This window comes from Geotrypetes seraphini, chromosome 4 (genome assembly GCF_902459505.1).
Source record: "Geotrypetes seraphini chromosome 4, aGeoSer1.1, whole genome shotgun sequence".
Lineage (NCBI taxonomy): Eukaryota > Metazoa > Chordata > Amphibia > Gymnophiona > Dermophiidae > Geotrypetes > Geotrypetes seraphini.
In genome coordinates, this window is record NC_047087.1 from 259,886,926 (window position 1) to 259,905,313 (window position 18,388).

General features: G+C 47.2%; 1 protein-coding gene across 4 annotated transcripts in view; it reads left to right on the plus strand.

The window, feature by feature from the left end:
- Window positions 1-18,388, plus strand: part of LOC117360004 (protein FRA10AC1) — a 74,248-nt gene that overhangs the window by 12,889 nt on the left and 42,971 nt on the right. For all 4 annotated transcript variants that reach the window (XM_033943534.1, XM_033943532.1, XM_033943533.1 and 1 more), the window contains exons 5-7: window positions 1,011-1,087; window positions 15,049-15,132; window positions 15,729-15,813. In XM_033943534.1, the coding sequence (XP_033799425.1) occupies window positions 1,011-1,087; window positions 15,049-15,132; window positions 15,729-15,813 (246 nt within the window). The remainder of the gene's footprint in view (window positions 1-1,010; window positions 1,088-15,048; window positions 15,133-15,728; window positions 15,814-18,388) is intronic.

The window sequence follows — 18,388 nt, forward strand, 5'->3', positions numbered from 1 at the left end:
AACTCTCCCTTCATCCTCTTTAGTTAAGCTTGGGAGTCCCATCTGTAAGAATATGCTGCCTGCTTGTCCAAGAATAAAGCACAATTACTTACCGTAATAGGTATTATCCGGAGGTAGCAGGAAGATATTCTCACATCCTGCTCACCTTCCTTAATTGGCTTCTTCACTTGGGCATAGAACTGATGACCTTGCGAGCTGGTGTCAGGCGGGAAGGTATTCGCACATGCACGATGCAGGCAATCTCAAAGCTTTCTAAAGCTTAAAGTGGCAGTATACTTTAGCACTGTCCATACCAAGCTCTGTGGATGACGTCGCCCCAGATAATACCTGTTATGGTAAGTAATTGTGTTATGTTCGTAGCTGGACTTAGTCTATAACTGTGTGCCCAATTGCACACCTAACTGTGAGCACTATTTATAGAATTTGGGAGTTAGCGTACTGCAAGCTAAATATCTGTTAGAACTAAAGCAGAGGTTCTCGACTTGGTCCTTGGAATGTAGCCAGCCAGGTTTCCGAGCTATCCATAATGGGTATGCGTGAGAGATTTGCCTATGGTGGATCCTGAAAACTTGACTGACTGATTGTGTGGGTTCAGAACTCTTTGTCTAAAGCAAAGCGTATGGGTGATAATTTTTATTATTCTTTCCAACCCAATGGATTGTTGGAAATAAATTGTACATAAGAGGTTGAAAATACCTGCCTGTCACAGGAAAACTGTCTGAAAACTTAACGGAACAGGACCAAATTCGGCATGGGGAAAAACCAGGGGAAAGACACATCAAGTTGAAAAATGGGCCATTTTGGACTGGACGTGTCAAAGAAATAAAGCTCCACAAAGAAATGATCCAATGGATTTGAGGGGGAGAAAGCATTCCAGGGAAATAGTGCATGTTCTTTTGAAAGTGACATGTATCATAGCTGGGATTTCTATTCGACTGTGGAAGTCAAATGAAAATCAATTATTGGATAAAGAATGACATCTTAAAATTCCTTAACCTGTTTTTTTCCAGTATGCTAGACATAAGAAGTTTGTGAATGATTACATTTTATACTATGGTGGCAAGAAGGAAGATTTCAAGCGTTCAGTGTAAGTACAAAGAATGAGTGCATCTCCTTTTAATTTAAATAAAGAAAACTTATTGTTCATCTGCCTAAAACCTTTTGGCAGTGTCACTGTAGCAGAGTGCTTTTTACAGGAAGATCTTAATTATTCCCAGAGCTGGACAAATCCTGAGTTTTATTGCTGCCAACTATTTTTTTTTTTTAAATTTCTATCCCACATTATCTATAAAATCTAAGCAGGTTACAAGAAAACCTCATAAATTGTAAGGCATTCAACCGACATACATCTTAAAACTATACTCCTCCCAATATTATTCTGTTGTCCACCCACTCTCTTGCCCAGTCCCACTACTAAACCCCATACTTCCATGCAATATCTCCTAATAATGATGCTCACCCTTTTTGTGTCCCTCGTTAATGTTGACACTTGACTCCACCACTGCCTGCTGTTTGTCTAAAAGCTGCCACTTTGTGTGGTACCCATCTATACCCCCCTCCCCACTATTGCTGCTCTATTCCATACTTCTTCCCATCCTTCTTCTTAATGCAGTCCTCAGTTGTTTCTGTCTTTCCAGTCCATGCACCTATCCTAATCTGAGGGACCACGGAAGGAGCAGTGTGAATTCATGGGATGTCTTTATGCTGTCCCCAGGACCATTATAGGAGGGACACCAGGAGCTGGCAGCTCTACTTAGGGTGAAGAAGCAGTGAGAGGGAAAATAGGGATCTGCACCCTGCCCTGCAGGTGATGACTTGGAGTAGTGGAGTCAGGCTCTGCCTTGACCAGGTCTCCAAGGATCTGGAAACCTGGGAGCCAGTTGTTTGGTTCAACAAGCTGTAAGGCAGAAGCCTGAACTGCTGCGAGCTAAGTCAGGGACCAGGAGCACCAGCCTGAACAACCTTCCATCTGCTAGAGGCAGAGAAATAGTGGAGTTTTCCACTGAGCATCAGCAGGTTATACCAGTGATATCACTGGAAAAAAATCAGTTTCTATAACTCCATCTGTTGACAGGAAAGAATAACAACCACTTGACCAGAATGGTACAGCCCAACTAAGGGAAGGAAATTAATAGGTATGACTAAAGTTCGCCTTACTTGATGGATGGAGTTCCTGCAGAGGGGTGTAGGGAGAGAGAAAAGAGGAAGATACTGAGGAGCTGCAGAATAAATGCGCTTGCAGAGAGTTTGAATTGAATATGGAAAAGGTAGGGAGCCAATGAAGTGACTTAGAGAGGTTTTGTGTGAGTTTAGCGACAATGGTGAAAGATAAGTTATGCAGCAGAAATTTGAATGAATTGAAGGGGACAGAGATAATTTAGTGGGAGACCTGTGAGGAGCAAGTTTCAGTAATGTAAGTGGGAGGTGTCAAGAGTATGGATAATTAGTCCCTACTATAGACTGTTGTACTGGTTGGTGGAGGCACAAGTAATATTTAAGTTCTCTTGTATATGTTTAAGCTGATTTGGAGATTGGCCCCTACCTATCTTTTGTCTCATTTCGTGCTATACAGCCCTACGAGGATAACCAGAAATTGTAATTTATTTGCCTATCCAAAAATTACTGGTTGTAGATACAAGTCTTTTCTGGATAGGACTTTTTTGTTTCAAACAAGCAAGCAGCAGTCCTGGTTAGGTAATTACATCAGTGGAGCCAGGCTGTCTTATGGCGCATTTCGGAAAGAAATTAAGACTGTACTGTTTGATAAATTCATTTCCTAAATTAGAAGTTATATTAATAACAATAATTATCCCAGGACAAGCAGGCAGCATATTCTTAACGCATGGGTGACGTCACCGACGGAGCCCCGTTACGGACATTTTTCACTAGAAAGTTCTAGTTGGCCGCACCGCGCATGCGCGAGTGCCTTCCCGCCCGACGGAGGAGTGCGTGGTCCCCAGTTTCTTCGTTTCCGCGGAGCGAAGAAGACGCATGTGGTTTCAACGGCCGTTGAAAACATCCTTTTTGCCTTCCCACTCGCGCTTTTTTCTCTTTTCCCCACTTCGGGTTCTCTTTTTTATTCGATTCGAAAAAAAAAAAAAAAAAAAAATCTCTCGATTTTCTCTATTTTTTGAAACCGGCCCCAGCGGGGCCTGTTGTCACCATACAGGCCTCCGGTTTTGATTTTGCGGAGGCCGTGTTTCCCTTCATGCCCCCTCAACCAGGCTTTAAGAAGTGCCAGCGGTGTGCACGCCCGATCTCCCTCACTGACCCACACAATTGGTGCCTAGAGTGTTTGGGTCCAGAGCATCGGGCTGACACCTGCACCCGCTGTGCCACTCTTAAGAAACGCACCTTAAAAAATCGGCAGATCCAGCAGAACATCCTTTTCGGTACCGGATCTGCTATGGAACCTGCAGCGACGTCGACGGTACCGCAAAAGACGGCACCGACCACTTCGACGATGCCCGATCCTTCCTCGGGGTCGCTGGCACCAGGTAAGCCGGCTAAGAAGCCTTCCACCTCCCTTGAGCGCCCGCCTGCCACAGTGGCGACGCCGGTCCTCCCGGCCTCAAGCCAACCCCGCAAACGCTCCGCCCCGATCTCGGTGAGTGCCTCGTCATCGGCCTCCTCATCGCCGGGGCGTGGAGCAGCACCTATGGAACCGAAAAAGAAAAAAGCGGTCCCGGTGCCACCCCTGGATGACCGCGTCGCGGCCATACTCCATGACAAATTGCAGGAATAGCTGCAGCAACAACTCCAGCACCTGTTACTGACCCTCTTGGCACCACTTCTTTCGGTACCAGACCGGCCCGAGCCTCGCACCATCCCACCGGTGTCCACCCCTTCGGTGCCACTCAACACTTCCATGCCAGTCCTCTCGGCTGAACCACCCCGCTCTCATCCTGTGGTACAAACCCGCTCTGAGGTCGATCCTCCTCGGGACCAGGAAGGGCACCGGTCTCCCCGGGACCCAGAATGGCACCGCTCTTCCCGGGACCGGGATCAGCACCGGTCTTCCTCTCCCGGTACCGTCTCCATGCGCTCTGGCAAGTCTCTTTCTAAGACCCGCCACACCGAGCCTTCCACCCCGACATCTCGGCGTGCGCACACTGATATCAGGGACCCGGACTTATGGGAAGAATCCCCACCCGGTACCGAGGAGGACGCATCATCCACAGACGAGGAACCCTCAGTGACCGATACCACTTCCAAGCCTGAGCAATCCTCTTTCACCAAATTCCTCAGGGAGATGTCGGCAGCTCTTTCTATTCCTTTAGAGTCCGACTCCAAAAAGTCCCAGGCCTTTCTGGATGCCTTAGACTTTGAACAACCTCCCAAAGAGTTCCTCAAGTTACCCGTCCATGACATACTGCGGGAAACTTTTTATAAAAATTGGGAAAATCCACTCACTGTCCCCAGAGCTCCTCGTAAGCTTGACAGCCTATACAGGGTGATCCCAATTCTGGGTTTTGACAAACCTCAATTGCCCCATGAGTCTCTCCTAGTTGAGTCTACATTAAAGAAAACTCAGGGCTCCAATGTTTATGCCTCCACCCCTCCTGGCAGAGAAGGCAAAACGATGGATAAGTTTGGCAAACGCCTTTATCAAAATGCCATGCTAGCCAACAGGGCGAATAATTACACATTTCACTTCTCATTTTATATGAAGTATCTCGTACAACAACTATCCGCCCTACAAAAATACATCCCTGAACGCAAAGTTCCACTCTTTCAACAACAAATTTCCAGCCTCCTTCAACTGCGGAAATTCATGGTGCGCTCTATTTATGATTCATTTGAGCTGACCTCCCGAGCGTCTGCCATAGCTGTTGCCATGCGACGTCTGGCCTGGTTGAGGGTATCTGATCTTGACATCAACCACCAAGACCGCCTAGCTAACGCACCCTGTCTTGGGGACGAACTTTTTGGGGAGTCCCTGGATTCAACCACCCAGAAGCTCTCAGCACATGAGACCAGATGGGACACTCTGGTAAAACCTAAAAAGAAGGCTCCACCTGCTCGTCCTTATAGACCACAGTCCTCTTACCAGCGCAGGTTCTCGGCCAGGCCTCTCAACCTGCCCCAACAGCAGCCTCGCAGACCTCATCAACAACAACACACTCAGGCTCGCTCTCAATCTCACCAACCTGCCAAGCCTCTTCCTCCGTCAAAACCATCTCAGCCCTTTTGACTCCTTTCTCCAGGGCATAGCCAGTCTTCCACCATCATTACCTCTTCCTCAGCCAATCGGAGGACGTCTCCAACTCTTCCTCAACCGTTGGGAGGTCATCACATCAGAACTGTGGGTCCTCAACATCATCCGCCACGGCTACTCTCTCAACTTCCAGACTCTTCCACCAGACAACCCTCCTATAGAGTCTGCGTCCCACTCCTCCCAGTCCCTTCTCCTCCTAAGGGAGGTCCAATCCCTCCTTCTCCTCAATGCCATCGAAAAGGTTCCCACAGACCAAAGGGGTCAGGGATTCTACTCCCGCTACTTCCTGGTTCCCAAGAAGACAGGAGACCTTCGTCCCATCCTCGATCTCCGGGACCTCAACAAGTGTCTGGTCAAGGAAAAGTTCAGAATGCTCTCCCTGGCCACGCTTTATCCTCTTCTCTCTCAACACGACTGGCTATGTTCCCTGGACCTCAAAGAGGCCTACACTCATATTCCAATCCATCTGAATTCACGTCGCTACCTCCGATTTCAGATACAGCACCGCCACTATCAGTACAAGGTGCTACCCTTTGGCCTCGCATCATCGCCCAGGGTGTTCACCAAGTGCCTTATTGTGGTGGCGGCCTTTCTCAGGTCTCACAACCTCCAGGTGTTCCCCTACTTGGACGATTGGTTGGTAAAAGCACCTACATCTCCACTTGTGCTACAAGCCACTCAGTACACCATCTCCTTCCTCCATCTCCTGGGGTTCAAGATCAACTACCCCAAGTCGCATCTGCTTCCCACACAGCGACTTCAGTTCATTGGAGCCGTTCTCGACACCACTCTCATGAGGGCGTTTCTCCCCTCCGACCGCCAACGGACCCTGCTCCACCTCTGCCGCCAGGTGCTCCTTCATCACTCCATTCCAGCTCGGCAGATGATGGTCCTCCTGGGCCACATGGCCTCGACGGTCCATGTGCTTCCTCTGGCGCGACTCCACCTCAGGACACCTCAATGGACTCTAGCCAACCAATGGTCACAGACCACCGATCCTCTTTCTCATCCCATCTCTGTGACATCGTCTCTTCAGCACTCTCTTCAATGGTGGTTGAACTCATCCAATCTTTCCAGGGGTCTACTCTTTCATCTACCCCCTCACTCCATGATCATAACCACAGATGCCTCCCCCTATGCATGGGGAGTTCACCTGGGAGAACTTCGCACTCAGGGACTCTGGACCCCTCAGGAGCGTCAACATCACATCAATTTCCTGGAACTCAGGGCCATGTTCTATGCCCTCAAGGCCTTCCAGCACCTTCTCTACCCTCAGGTTCTTCTCCTGTGCACAGACAACCAAGTCGCCATGTACTACATAAACAAGCAAGGCGGCACCGGATCTCCCCTCCTCTGTCAGGAGGCCATCCGCATCTGGACCTGGGCCACGGCCCGCAGTCTCTTCCTCAAGGCTGTCTATATACAGGGCGAACAGAACTCCCTGGCCGACAATCTCAGCCGCATCCTTCAACCTCACGAGTGGACCCTGGATCCTCCCACACTCCGCTCCATCTTTGCTCGCTGGGGCACTCCTCAGGTGGACCTCTTTGCAGCTCCTCACAACCATCAGCTACCCCAGTTCTGTTCCAGACTCTTCTCTCCTCATCGTCTGGCCCCGGATGCATTCCTGCTCGACTGGACGGATCGGTTCCTCTATGCCTTTCCTCCACTGCCTCTGATGTTGCGGACGTTATTCAAACTCCGCAGGGACAAAGCCACCATGATTCTCATCGCCCCTCGGTGGCCTCGCCAACACTGGTTCTCCCTCCTGCTCCAGCTCAGCTCCAGGGAGCCCATTCCTCTTCCTGTATTTCCTGCTCTACTTACACAGCAGCATCAGTCTCTACTACATCCCAATCTGTCCTCGCTCCACCTGACAGCTTGGTTTCTCTCGGGCTGACCTCTCCAGAGAATCTATCTCAGCCTGTCCGTCGTATTCTGGATGCCTCCAGGAAACCGGCCACCCTCCAATGTTACCATCAGAAGTGGACCCGGTTCTCCTCTTGGTGTCTGCTTCATCATCACGATCCCACCTCATTGGCGGTGGAAACCGTACTGGACTATTTGCTCTCTCTCTCCGATGCTGGCCTCAAGTCGACCTCAATCAGAGTCCACCTCAGTGCCATCACTGCGTTCCATGAGCCTATCCTCGGAAAACCTCTTACGGCTCATCCCCTGGTTTCCCGGTTCATGAGAGGCCTCTTCAATGTCAAACCACCTCTGAAGCCTCCTCCAGTCGTCTGGGACCTGAATGTGGTTTTATCAGCACTCATGAAACCTCCGTTTGAGCCTCTTGCCACAACTTCACTCAAATTTCTTACAAGGAAGGTGCTTTTCCTCATTGCCATCATCTCTGCCAGGAGGGTTAGTGAGCTGCATGCACTGGTTGCCGACCCACCTTTCACTGTTTTTCACCATGACAAGGTGGTTCTGCGTACCCATCCTAAATTCCTTCCCAAGGTGGTCTCGGACTTTCATCTCAACCAGTCCATTGTGTTGTCTGTCTTTTTCCCTAAGCCCCATTCTCATCCTGGGGAACAGGCATTGCACACGCTGGACTTGCTTACTACCTTGACCGTACCAGGGCTCACCGCTCATCTCCTCAGCTCCTTTTGTCCTTCGACCCTAACCGTCTAGGTCGTCCTGTCTCCAAACGGACGCTTTCCAACTGGCTTGCTGCCTGCATTGCATTCTGTTATGCTCGGGCCGGTCTCTCATTGGAAGGTGCTGTCACGGCCCACAGGGTCAGAGCTATGGCTGCTTCTGTGGCTTTCCTCCGTTCCACGCCCATCGAGGAAATCTGCAAGGCGGCCACTTGGTCCTCAGTTCACACATTCACTACTCACTACTGTCTGGATACCTTCTCCAGACGGGATGGGCACTTCGGCCAATCTGTGTTACACAATTTATTTTCCTAATGGCCAACCATCCCTCCTCCCTCTCTGTTAGCTTGGAGGTCACCCATGCGTTAAGAATATGCTGCCTGCTTGTCCTGGGATAAAGCACAGTTACTTACCGTAACAGGTGTTATCCAGGGACAGCAGGCAGATATTCTTACGACCCACCCTCCTCCCCGGGTTGGCTTCTTAGCTGGCTTATCTTAACTGGGGACCACGCACTCCTCCGTCGGGCGGGAAGGCACTCGCGCATGCGCGGTGCGGCCAACTAGAACTTTCTAGTGAAAAATGTCCGTACCGGGGCTCCGTCGGTGACGTCACCCATGCGTTAAGGATATCTGCCTGCTGTCCCTGGATAACACCTGTTACGGTAAGTAACTGTGCTTTCTACTCTGACTACTCTTAGGAAATTGTTGTACTCTTGCTATTTGTATTTTGTACTTTGCAGCTCTCTTCAGTGTAAACTGCCCAGAAATCGTCTGATTGTGGCGGTATAGAAGAATAAAGTTATGTTATGTTGTTATGTAAAAAGCCCAGCCAGGATGGCTGCGAGCCGCTGTGCTTCGGGTAAGGAATAGAGAGCTGCACGGGAACGGGGACGACGGGAATCCCGCGGGACCCGCGGGCATCCCGCAGGTTCCCCCTTCGGGTCACGGGGATCCCGTGGGGACGCCCCCTAGGGTCGCGGAAATCCCGTGGGGACTTCCCCTAGGGTCGCGGGGAACCCGTGGGGACGCCTCCGAGTGTCGCGGGGTTCCTGCGGGACTGGATGTACTCAGTCGCGCAGTTCTTCTCCCTACCTGCTCTGCTTGCAGCACAGAGTCGAACGGAAGTCTTCCCACGTCAGCGCTAACGTCGGAGGGGAGGGAGGGCTTAAACAAAGCCCTCCCTCCCTCCCTCCGACGTCAGCGCTGACGCGGAAAGACTTCTGTTCGGATCTGTGCTGCAGGCAGGGCAGGAAAGGAGAAGAAGAGTAGCCTCGTGGCTCGAGTGGCGTAGCAAGAGAGGGGGGCGGTCCGCCCCAGGTGCAACACAGCCGGCCAGGTCCCCTTACGTTTGTGGCGCTTCCCTGACCGACAACAGCCCCGGTCCGACAAACCTCCCTGCCCTGTAGCCGCGAATCTAAATTACCTTCTTACAGCAGCTGTAGTATAGTAGATAAAGTAGTATATTAGTTGTGTCGATAAAAATTTATAAACATTAGAGGCTCTGGTAGAAACCCATTTACAAAGTATGTATTCTTCCCAATTAATATTTCCAAATTAATAAAGTCTTTTTGCTTATTTGTAAATGGGTTTCTACCAGAGCCTTTAATTCAGTAGCATAATTAAATGAAATAACTATTTCTGAAGTTTATAGGGACGGGCGGGGACGGAGGGGATTCCTCGCGGGGACGGGTGGGGACGGAGGGATTCCTCATGGGGACGGGTGGGATTCCTCACGGGGACGGGTGGGGACGGGTGAGACTTTGGCGGGGATGGGTGGGGACAGATGGGATTTCTGTCCCCGCCCAACTCTCTAGTAAGGAAGAGCGAGGGGGTTTGTGACTCAGGACTGCAGCCTGCTTCTGCCACTTTGGGGCTTGAGGGAGGGAGGAGGGCTTAGACCGCTGCTGCGCTGTTGCCTCGAGGCAAGAGGGAGGGGGTTTCGTAGGTGCTTGAGGGAGGGAGGGAGGATGTGGAGCTCAGGACGCTACCGCTGGTTCTTTGGGGGATTTTTTTTTATATCGGCAATTTTTTTTTTTTTTTTGCCTGTTGTGTGAGTGAACTGGTTAACTGAGACTCAATTATAAAACAGACATAATTTGGAGGAAATGACATCAGATCTGGGGATGGCAGCCTTGAGTTAAGACTCTGCTCATGTGATAAAGTAAGCTTCCAGTAATCTGATGCACAATTTGATATTTCAGTATGGGGACAATCGGTGCCCTTTTGAAAGCATAGCAATGCGAGTGAGTCTGGGGCGCCTCAAAATTGGGCAGTAAAACTTCAAGCATTGTTTGCAGAACATCCAAAATTTCACTGTCTGTCTCTGACACCGAAGAGGATTTATTTTTTAATTCTTTATAAGTTATATCATATCATTTACAAGTACTTACTTGTATTAGAGTATAAACAATAATAATTGGCAAATTACTAAAAGTAAAGTTAACATAAACATATCATAAAATTTTATTTCTATCCTGCAATACCTTGTAGTTCAATGTGGGTAACAAACAATAAGAGAAACTGTTCATATACAGCAGTGGTCTAAAACTCAAACCCTTTGCAGGGCTACATTTTGGATTTGTAGGTACTTGGAGGGCCGCAGAAAAAATAGTTAATGTCTTATTAAAGAAATGTCAATTTTGCATAAGGTAAAACTCTTTATACTCGTAGTTTATAAATCTTTCCTTTAACTGTTAAAGGAAAGATTTATAAACTATAAAGAGTTTTACCTCAATGCCTGAGTCCTTTGATCTACACACTTGATGTTGGAAAAAAAGACATCAAGTGTGTAGATCAAAGGACTTAGGCACGCACACTGCAAATAAAATCAATATAAAAAGCTTATCCTTCCAGCTTCCTGATGTAGTTTAGCGAAACACAGACTGTGTTGGAGTCATGAACTGACCTTTTCAGATAAGTGGTCTACTGTTAAACAGCTTTTGTAGAGCCATAACATTTGCCACTCCAGTAGAAGCAAGATTCCTTGCTCCATGCAATGTGTTATGATTAAAATTCAAGCACCTTTCCAGCGACATTGTACCGCTGTTGTGGCACCTTGCTGAAGAGCTTATGAGCACATTTAAATATTTAAAAGCCTTCAAATGTTACATGATGATATTATTTGAGAAACTTGCCCAGTATTGATGAGAGGGGGTCTTTTGTGTTTTGTTCTATTTTGAATGTATTGCCCCCTCGAGTGGACTGTAATTCAAAATTCCCGGTCTGTTTGGATCAACCTTGCATCCATCTTTGGCATTAACTTAACATTCCATTTTTCTGCTTTCTTCTCAAAATCTACTTTTCCATGTCTTGCCTTCCCCTCCTAACTCTCTCTCTCTCTCTCTCTCTCTCCTTCCCTCCCTATTTCCATGGTCTGACATTTCTCTCCTTCCCCCCAGTGTAACATTTCTCTTTCCCTTCTTCCTTTCTGCCCCCTGCAGTCCATCTCCCTTCCTCCTTTCTGGCCCCCCTTTCAGTCCAACATTTCTCCCTCCTTTCCACCAGTCCAACATTTATTTCTCTTCCTCCTGCATGCTTCTCCTCTGGTCCTCCTTCCCTCAACCAAACAACATCTCGCTCTCCCTCCGTGAGTCCAACTTTTCACTCTCTGCACTCTCCCCCTTCCGCAGTGTAACATTTCTCCTTTCCTCCTTTCTATCCTCCCCATCCATCTTGCCCTCTCCATGAGTCCAACACTTTCTGAGGCTAAGAGAAAGGAGGTAATGAGTCCCAGCAGATATGCGAAGGCAGGAGTCCCGGCATACGCGACGGCAGCAGGAAGCTTCAAGTTAGCTGACGCCGGCGCCTCTCTTCCTGCTCAGTGTGCAAGATCGCGTGTGGCCTGCAGGCCGCATGTTTGAGACCGCTGATATACAGCGAATTGCAAGTATAACATACAATTAATAATTCAACAATCATAAATGAATATTTGGTTACCTGTGGAGGCACATATTATGTTTAAGTTAAGTTGCTTTTGTTATAAGGCACCTCATGGTTTGCTGCCTGGTTATTTACTGGATCACTTTTCTCTTTGCTTTTCGTGAAATCTGGCATTCTTTGTATTTTCTCCGGTCAGAGGATGCATGTTTAAGAAATTTCAGGGTAGATTGCTTTCTTACCATGCAAAACACAGCAGTTCATCTGATTTTCAATTTAAAAAGATGAGATCATATTACATCCTACTTTCGTAAATTGCATTAAATGCTATACATCTAAAATTTTCGTGAAGAAGTAGGTTTTAAGCAGTGTTCTAAACTGGAGATAAGATATAGAATTTAATAAAATTAAATTTAAAAAAGCATGAATTTCTGATTCCCAGCTTGCAGCTTGGAAAGAAAGCAATCTACCCTGAAATTTCATAAACATGCATTTACTGGCTGGGGGAAAGGCAAAGAATGACAGATTTCACGAAGAGCGAAGAGAATTGTTAAAGTGATCTAATAAATAACCATGCAGCAAACCGTGAAGTGCCTAAAACAAAAGCAACCTAACTTAGGGGTCCTTGTACTAAGGTGCGCTAACTGATTTAGTGCACGGTAACCAATTTAGCATGCGCTAACGATTAGCATGCGCTAAGTGTTAAGGTGCCCATTATATTCTATGGGTGTCTTATAGTGCTGCCCGTTTCAGGAAAAAAAATTTTGATTCGATTCAGCCTATTGAATTGGTTTTTCGATTCGATTCGATTTTCTTGCCCAATTGGGTGTTTATTTCAAACATCCTGGTGGGTTTATTTTATAGCCTCTTCAACCCCTTTGCCTTCTCCTAACCACATTGGCGCTGTGGTGTAAACAAAATAAACAAACAAAAAAGACTTTTCCTCTCTCTGTTAAATCCTAACTCACGTTTGCGGTCTAACACCAGCTCTGGCAGGATACACGTTTCAAATCTGACATATTGTAATTACAAAACAGAAAATAAAATTAGTTTTTCTACCTTTTGTTGTCTGGTCATTATTCAAAGCTTGTCGGTCCCAGGCTCTGGTTGTCTTCTGATAACTTGCTTGCCAGGGTCTCCTTCTTTCTTCTTGCTAACCATCCATCTGCCATCTCTGTCCTCCCCTTCCATTTCTCTTCCCTCCCCCAGAGGTCTGGCATCTTTCTTTTTTTTGTCTACATCCACAGATCCACCTTTTCTTAACTACCCTTTCATCCAGCATCTCTCCCTCCTTCCCCACCACCCCAGGGTCCATCATCTCTCCCTTTCCCTGAAGGCCTGCACCCCACCCCTGAAGGCCTGTCCCCCCTGAAGGTCTATGCCAGTATCCCTGGCCTGTCTCCCCTTTGAAGGCTTGTTCCCCCCTTAAAGGCCTGTGCCACCATCCCTGGCCTGTTCCCCCCTTGAAGGCCTGCACCCCCCCGGGTTGGGCCCATGTGCTAAAGGCCATGCCCACAGGAGGAGCCTAAGGCTCCCAGGCCTATTCTGGTTGGCCCAGGCGCCTCAGGCCCCACCTGTGGGTGGGGTTTGAGCCACCTGGACCAATCCGGCCCCATTCCGGAGCCAGCTGGCCTGCCGGACGGGCGGGCTTGGCACCCGTCTGTCCAGCCAATGTTTTCAAGGTATGGGGGGTGGGATTGGGGTGGCGGGGTTGTGGGGTCGGCCGGGGGGGTCGCGGGTCAGCGGGGGGGGGGGGCTGATCGGGAGTTCGCGGGGGTGGTCGTGGGGGGGGTCGATTTTGAGGGCAGGAGTGCCTGGGATCCCTCCTGCCTGTATTTTAGTGGGGGTGGGGGGTAGGGGATCCACCTGGGCAGGAGGGGTTGGGCTCCCTCCTGCCCGATCTTGTAGGGGGTGGGGGTCACGTGGCCAGGAGAACTTGGGCTCCCTCCTGGCCAGATCGTGGGGGGGGAGGGGGGTTGGAAAGCGCAGGGCCAGGAGGGCTTGGGCTCCCTCCTGGACCTATCGGACTTAGGGGGGGAATAGGGGATTGCGGAGCAGGAGGGCTTGGGCTCCCTCCTGCCCCGAACGTAATTGTGGTGCCGCTGGGGCAAGAGGGCTTGGGCTCCCTCTTGCCCCGATCGAGTTGGAAAGGTTCGGGGTGCTGCGGGGCAAGAGGGCTTGGGCTCCCTCTTGCCCCGATCATTGTCGGCGGGGCCAGAAGGGCTTGGGCTCTCTCCTGACCCGATCGTTGTAGGGGTGGGGGGTGGATTTTGTAACCGGTGTTGTTTTTGACAGACACCGGTTATAGAATCCAGCTTTTAGGCAAAGAACTGGCTCCTTCTTCGCCTAAAAGCCCTTGTTTTGGACGTTTGGGGCTTAGGCTTGTTTTAGGTTGATTATAGGGTATAAGTTTAGACGTGGTGGTCTTGGAGTTTAAACAGCTGAACGTAGAGGCAGGCTATTATAAAAAAACCTCCTTTTGGACGTTTTTTTTTATAATGGACATTTTCCCTGCTTCTACTTTCAACATTTAAGGCCTTAGGCCAAAAGGGGACTTTGACGTTTTTTTTGATTATGCCCCTCCACATCTTCAGCATTAGACAGCTGTTGGAGAGGTCGTGGTGAGCAAGGATCATGTTTGCATAAGTAGTGGTCATGCCTAGGGGTCTGACCTTTAATGATCTTTCTATAATTACTGGTGCTCCGCTCCACTACTGCTAACTCCAGGGCTATGCTTGATAGTGGACTTTCTCAATAAAATATTTTAGTTCTAGAAGTTCTAACTAATCGCTTCACTGCAGCAATCTGCTAATCTTCCATCTATGGACACCTGACACAAGGAGCTCAGATACTGCAATTAGGTCTGGTCAGACAAATAAATATAAGAGATGTTGGGGTCTCTTAACATAATATCTCAGTAATTCTGAACAAGAGTTGAACAATTCTTCACACTGATGCCCTATAAGGGATGTGATATGGTAGGAGCTGAATAGTTGACTGAAGTTGGGATGGCTGTTGGGGGAGCAGACAACCTTTATATTTCTGTTAATTGACGTTTATGTATATGTTTCAGTTGTATCATTGGTGAGAAGGGTGTTTCTTATGTTAAGGCGTATTGTTTTCAGATATCTTAGGGCCCCTTTTACAAAGCTGCAGTATCTCTGCCTTGGTAAAATGCACTGAAGCACATCTCATGGCTTTGTAAAAGAGGCCCTTAATGTATTTTCTTTTTCAAAGAAACCTAATAAATATTTAAATGCAAAAAAACCAAAATTACCCCAAACATTTGTGGAAATAGAGTATAAAATGTCTCATGATTTGCTTTGGTTGGCCCTTTTCCTTTTTGCAGGGCAAATGATAGGAATGACCTGGATGTTATAAGAGAAAATCATAGGTTTCTCTGGCAGGAGGAAGATGAAGTGGACATGACTTGGTAAGTTGTGCAACAGTTAGGATCATATACATATTATATAGCACTTTGCATTATTTGTGTTGTGTTTTGGCCACGCCCATCCAATTAAAGCCAAATGGTCCAGAACATTACTTGTTCTGCGGACACAAATGTGAGGAATTTTACTTGTTTGTTTAAAAATATTTAGGTTGTGTATTTTATACACCATTTTGTGTTAACTTTTAAAAGAATAATGAAGGAATGACCCATAAAGGGTTTTTTTTTTCATTTAAAATCTGGTACACTTTTAAATCGGAGCCAGGGAGACCAGAGATCTGTTTCTATTCATATCTTGATTTAAATGTTCTTTACATTGGTTAAGCAACAAGTCCTCTCAAATGATCAGTTTCTATAGAGGTTTTATATATTTTCCTTAATTTGTTATTATGAGAATTAAATGTATCATTTCATTTGAAATTGTTTTACATCTGTCTGTAGAAATGAGAGAATGTACTGAATTGTGTTAAGGGTGAAAATTTAAGATGAAATTTGAATAAGTTCATGACTACTGCAAAATGTCAAATTGGTGCCTTAAATGAATCCAAATTCTTAACTTTTTTTTTTTTCTCCCCCTACAGGGAGCAGAAACTTGCCAAGAAATACTATGATAAATTATTCAAAGAATACTGTGTAGCAGATCTGAGCAGGTTCAAGAAAAATCAGGTTTGTTGTCCTAAATTGTATGGATGGTGGCTCATGAAGTAGCATGCTCTTGAATCAGTCCCCTGTGTAAAACGATGTGTTTACCCTGTGGCACTTCTAACAAGGCTTGACATGTTAAACTGTAGAACTAACTAGTTAGGACATCAATGAACGTCTCCAGCCAGTAGGAGGCTGACAAGGAAAGTCAATTGAAAACATTTGCTGGCTTTTTAAAAATAAATTGGTAAAGCTAAAATTGGAACTCCAGTTAAATGACTGGGTTTCACAAAGATGTTTGCCTGCAAGATACGGTCTCTCCAGTGGCTTGTCATAAACTGAGCCACCACCTGGGTGTTAACACCAGGGCCTCCATTGAAAAGATTTGGGAGATGCTGTTTCATGCAGTACAATATTAGTATATTATTGACTTTTATGAGCATAGCTGGAACTTTTTTCTTTTTTGATCTTAAGTAAAAAGACATCTAAATGTTTCATTTGTCATTTGCTCTTAGCCACCCATTTGCTGACAAGTAATTTTGTAGTTAGATGGAAGCATTGTTCTGGTAAAATCCTAATGTAAGTTATGCAACATAACCCAACAAAATGCTTGAAAGAAATTATGTATAAGGAATCTTAAATGTCTATCCTGGGTGAATTTAACAAAATGGGAGAAAACCTTGGGGAGGGGGAAAGACATCAAATTCAAAAATTGGCAGACTCATACTGTGGGTTCTAGAGAATAAGTTCCTCAGAAATGGCCCATTACAGTTCTATGAGAGAGGGCGTTCTTGCACCTGCAGCATAGAAACATTAATACATACTGGTTAGGGAATTGCTCCTTTCTAATTGTCCTTCCGCTCACCAGAAACACACAGAGATAGCACACACACTGACATACCAGTCAGTGTGTATATGCTTTCCCCACTATGCCTCTGTGCTCCACTTCCATTCTTGCTGCCACACATCTATCCTTGTTGGCTAGTCTGTAATCACGCGTGTGTGGTTTAGCTGTGCTGGTTCTGTGCGTGCCTGTGACTGAAAGAGAATAGATGCGAGACAGGACAGTTCCCTAACTAATATACAGTGGTACCTCGGTTTGCGAGTAACCCGGTTTGCGAGTGTTTTGCAAGACGAGCAAAACACTCGGCAAAGTTTTGACTCGCAAACCGAGCACTGCCCCGATCGACGAGCACTTACAGTCCAGGAAGCGCCGCTTCGGGGGATTCCTCTTCCGTCTTCCGGCCAGCCTTCTACATCGGGTGCCTTCCGCAGGTTGGAGGACCTCTGTCTGGTCCTGTGCGGCCGAGTGCTGTTCCGCCTGCGTGTTGCGTGTGATGCACACAGCGTCAATCATCGGCATTGTGCTTGTCGTGCATGGCGGCGCTCAGCTGCGTGGGCTCGGGTGGGGGCTCTCCAGCATGTGGGGGGCATCCGACGTGGAGGGCTGGCCGGCGGATGGAGGAGGCATCCCTCTGAAGCGGCACTGCAGAGTTCTCCGGCGGCTGGCATCCCCCCCCGAAGCGGCACTGTGGGGTTCTCTGGCGGCTGGCATCCCCCCCCCAAAAGCGGCATTGTGGGGTTCTTCTTCAGATGACCGACTGAGGAGGCAGACGGAGGAGACAGCGCTGCAGCACCCGGCACCCAACAAGAATAGACCCCGGGTTCTAGAACGAATCATTGCTTTTCCCACTATTTTCTATGGGGAACTTTGTTTTGATAAATGAGCTTTTTGGATTATGAGCATGCTCCCGGAACGGATTATGCTCGTAATCCAAGGTACCACTGTATTTCAATATGTCGATTTTTCTATGCTGCAGGTGCTGAAACATCCCTATCCTTACTAGGCTTGCTCTTAATCTTTCAGATGTATATTTCATTTTCTTTATCGTAAATTCTACTGTAAAAGCTATTTAGTATAAATATCTTAATTGTTGCTATTTACTGTGACACCTAAAGAGCAATTCTGTAACCGGGTGTCTGAATCTACATATGGTTACTGCAGATGGGCAGACTAGATGGGCCATTTGGCCTTTTATCTGCCATCATGTTTCTTTTTTTTTTTTTTTTAATTTATTTATCATTTTCATAATAAAACAATCAAGCATAAATTTGTACAGAAAGCTTTAAACGGAGAGTAATTTTTAAAGCAAAATAATACATAAAACAACATATAAGTGCTTAATGTTTCAAGTTTCAAGTTTATTAGGATTTTATATACCGCCTATCAAGGTTATCTAAGCGGTTTTTACAATCAGGTACTTAAGCATTTTTCCCTCTCTGTCCCGGTGGGCTCACAATCTATCTAACGTACCTGGGGCTATGGAGGATTAAGTGACTTGCCCAGGGTCACAAGGAGCAGCGCGGGATTTGAACCCACAACCCCAGGGTGCTGAGGCTGTAGATCCAACCACTGCACCACACACTCCCCCAATTAGTCCTCAATTAGTCCCAATTAGTCCTCAATTAGCAGTTTCAAAGATTAAACTTAATGGAATCAAGAAATATTTAATGAAGAACTCAAATGGTTGACTTGGCTGAAATCAAGTTGAAATAATCACCTCATTAATTTCTCTATATTGGGCTTTAAATTATCTTT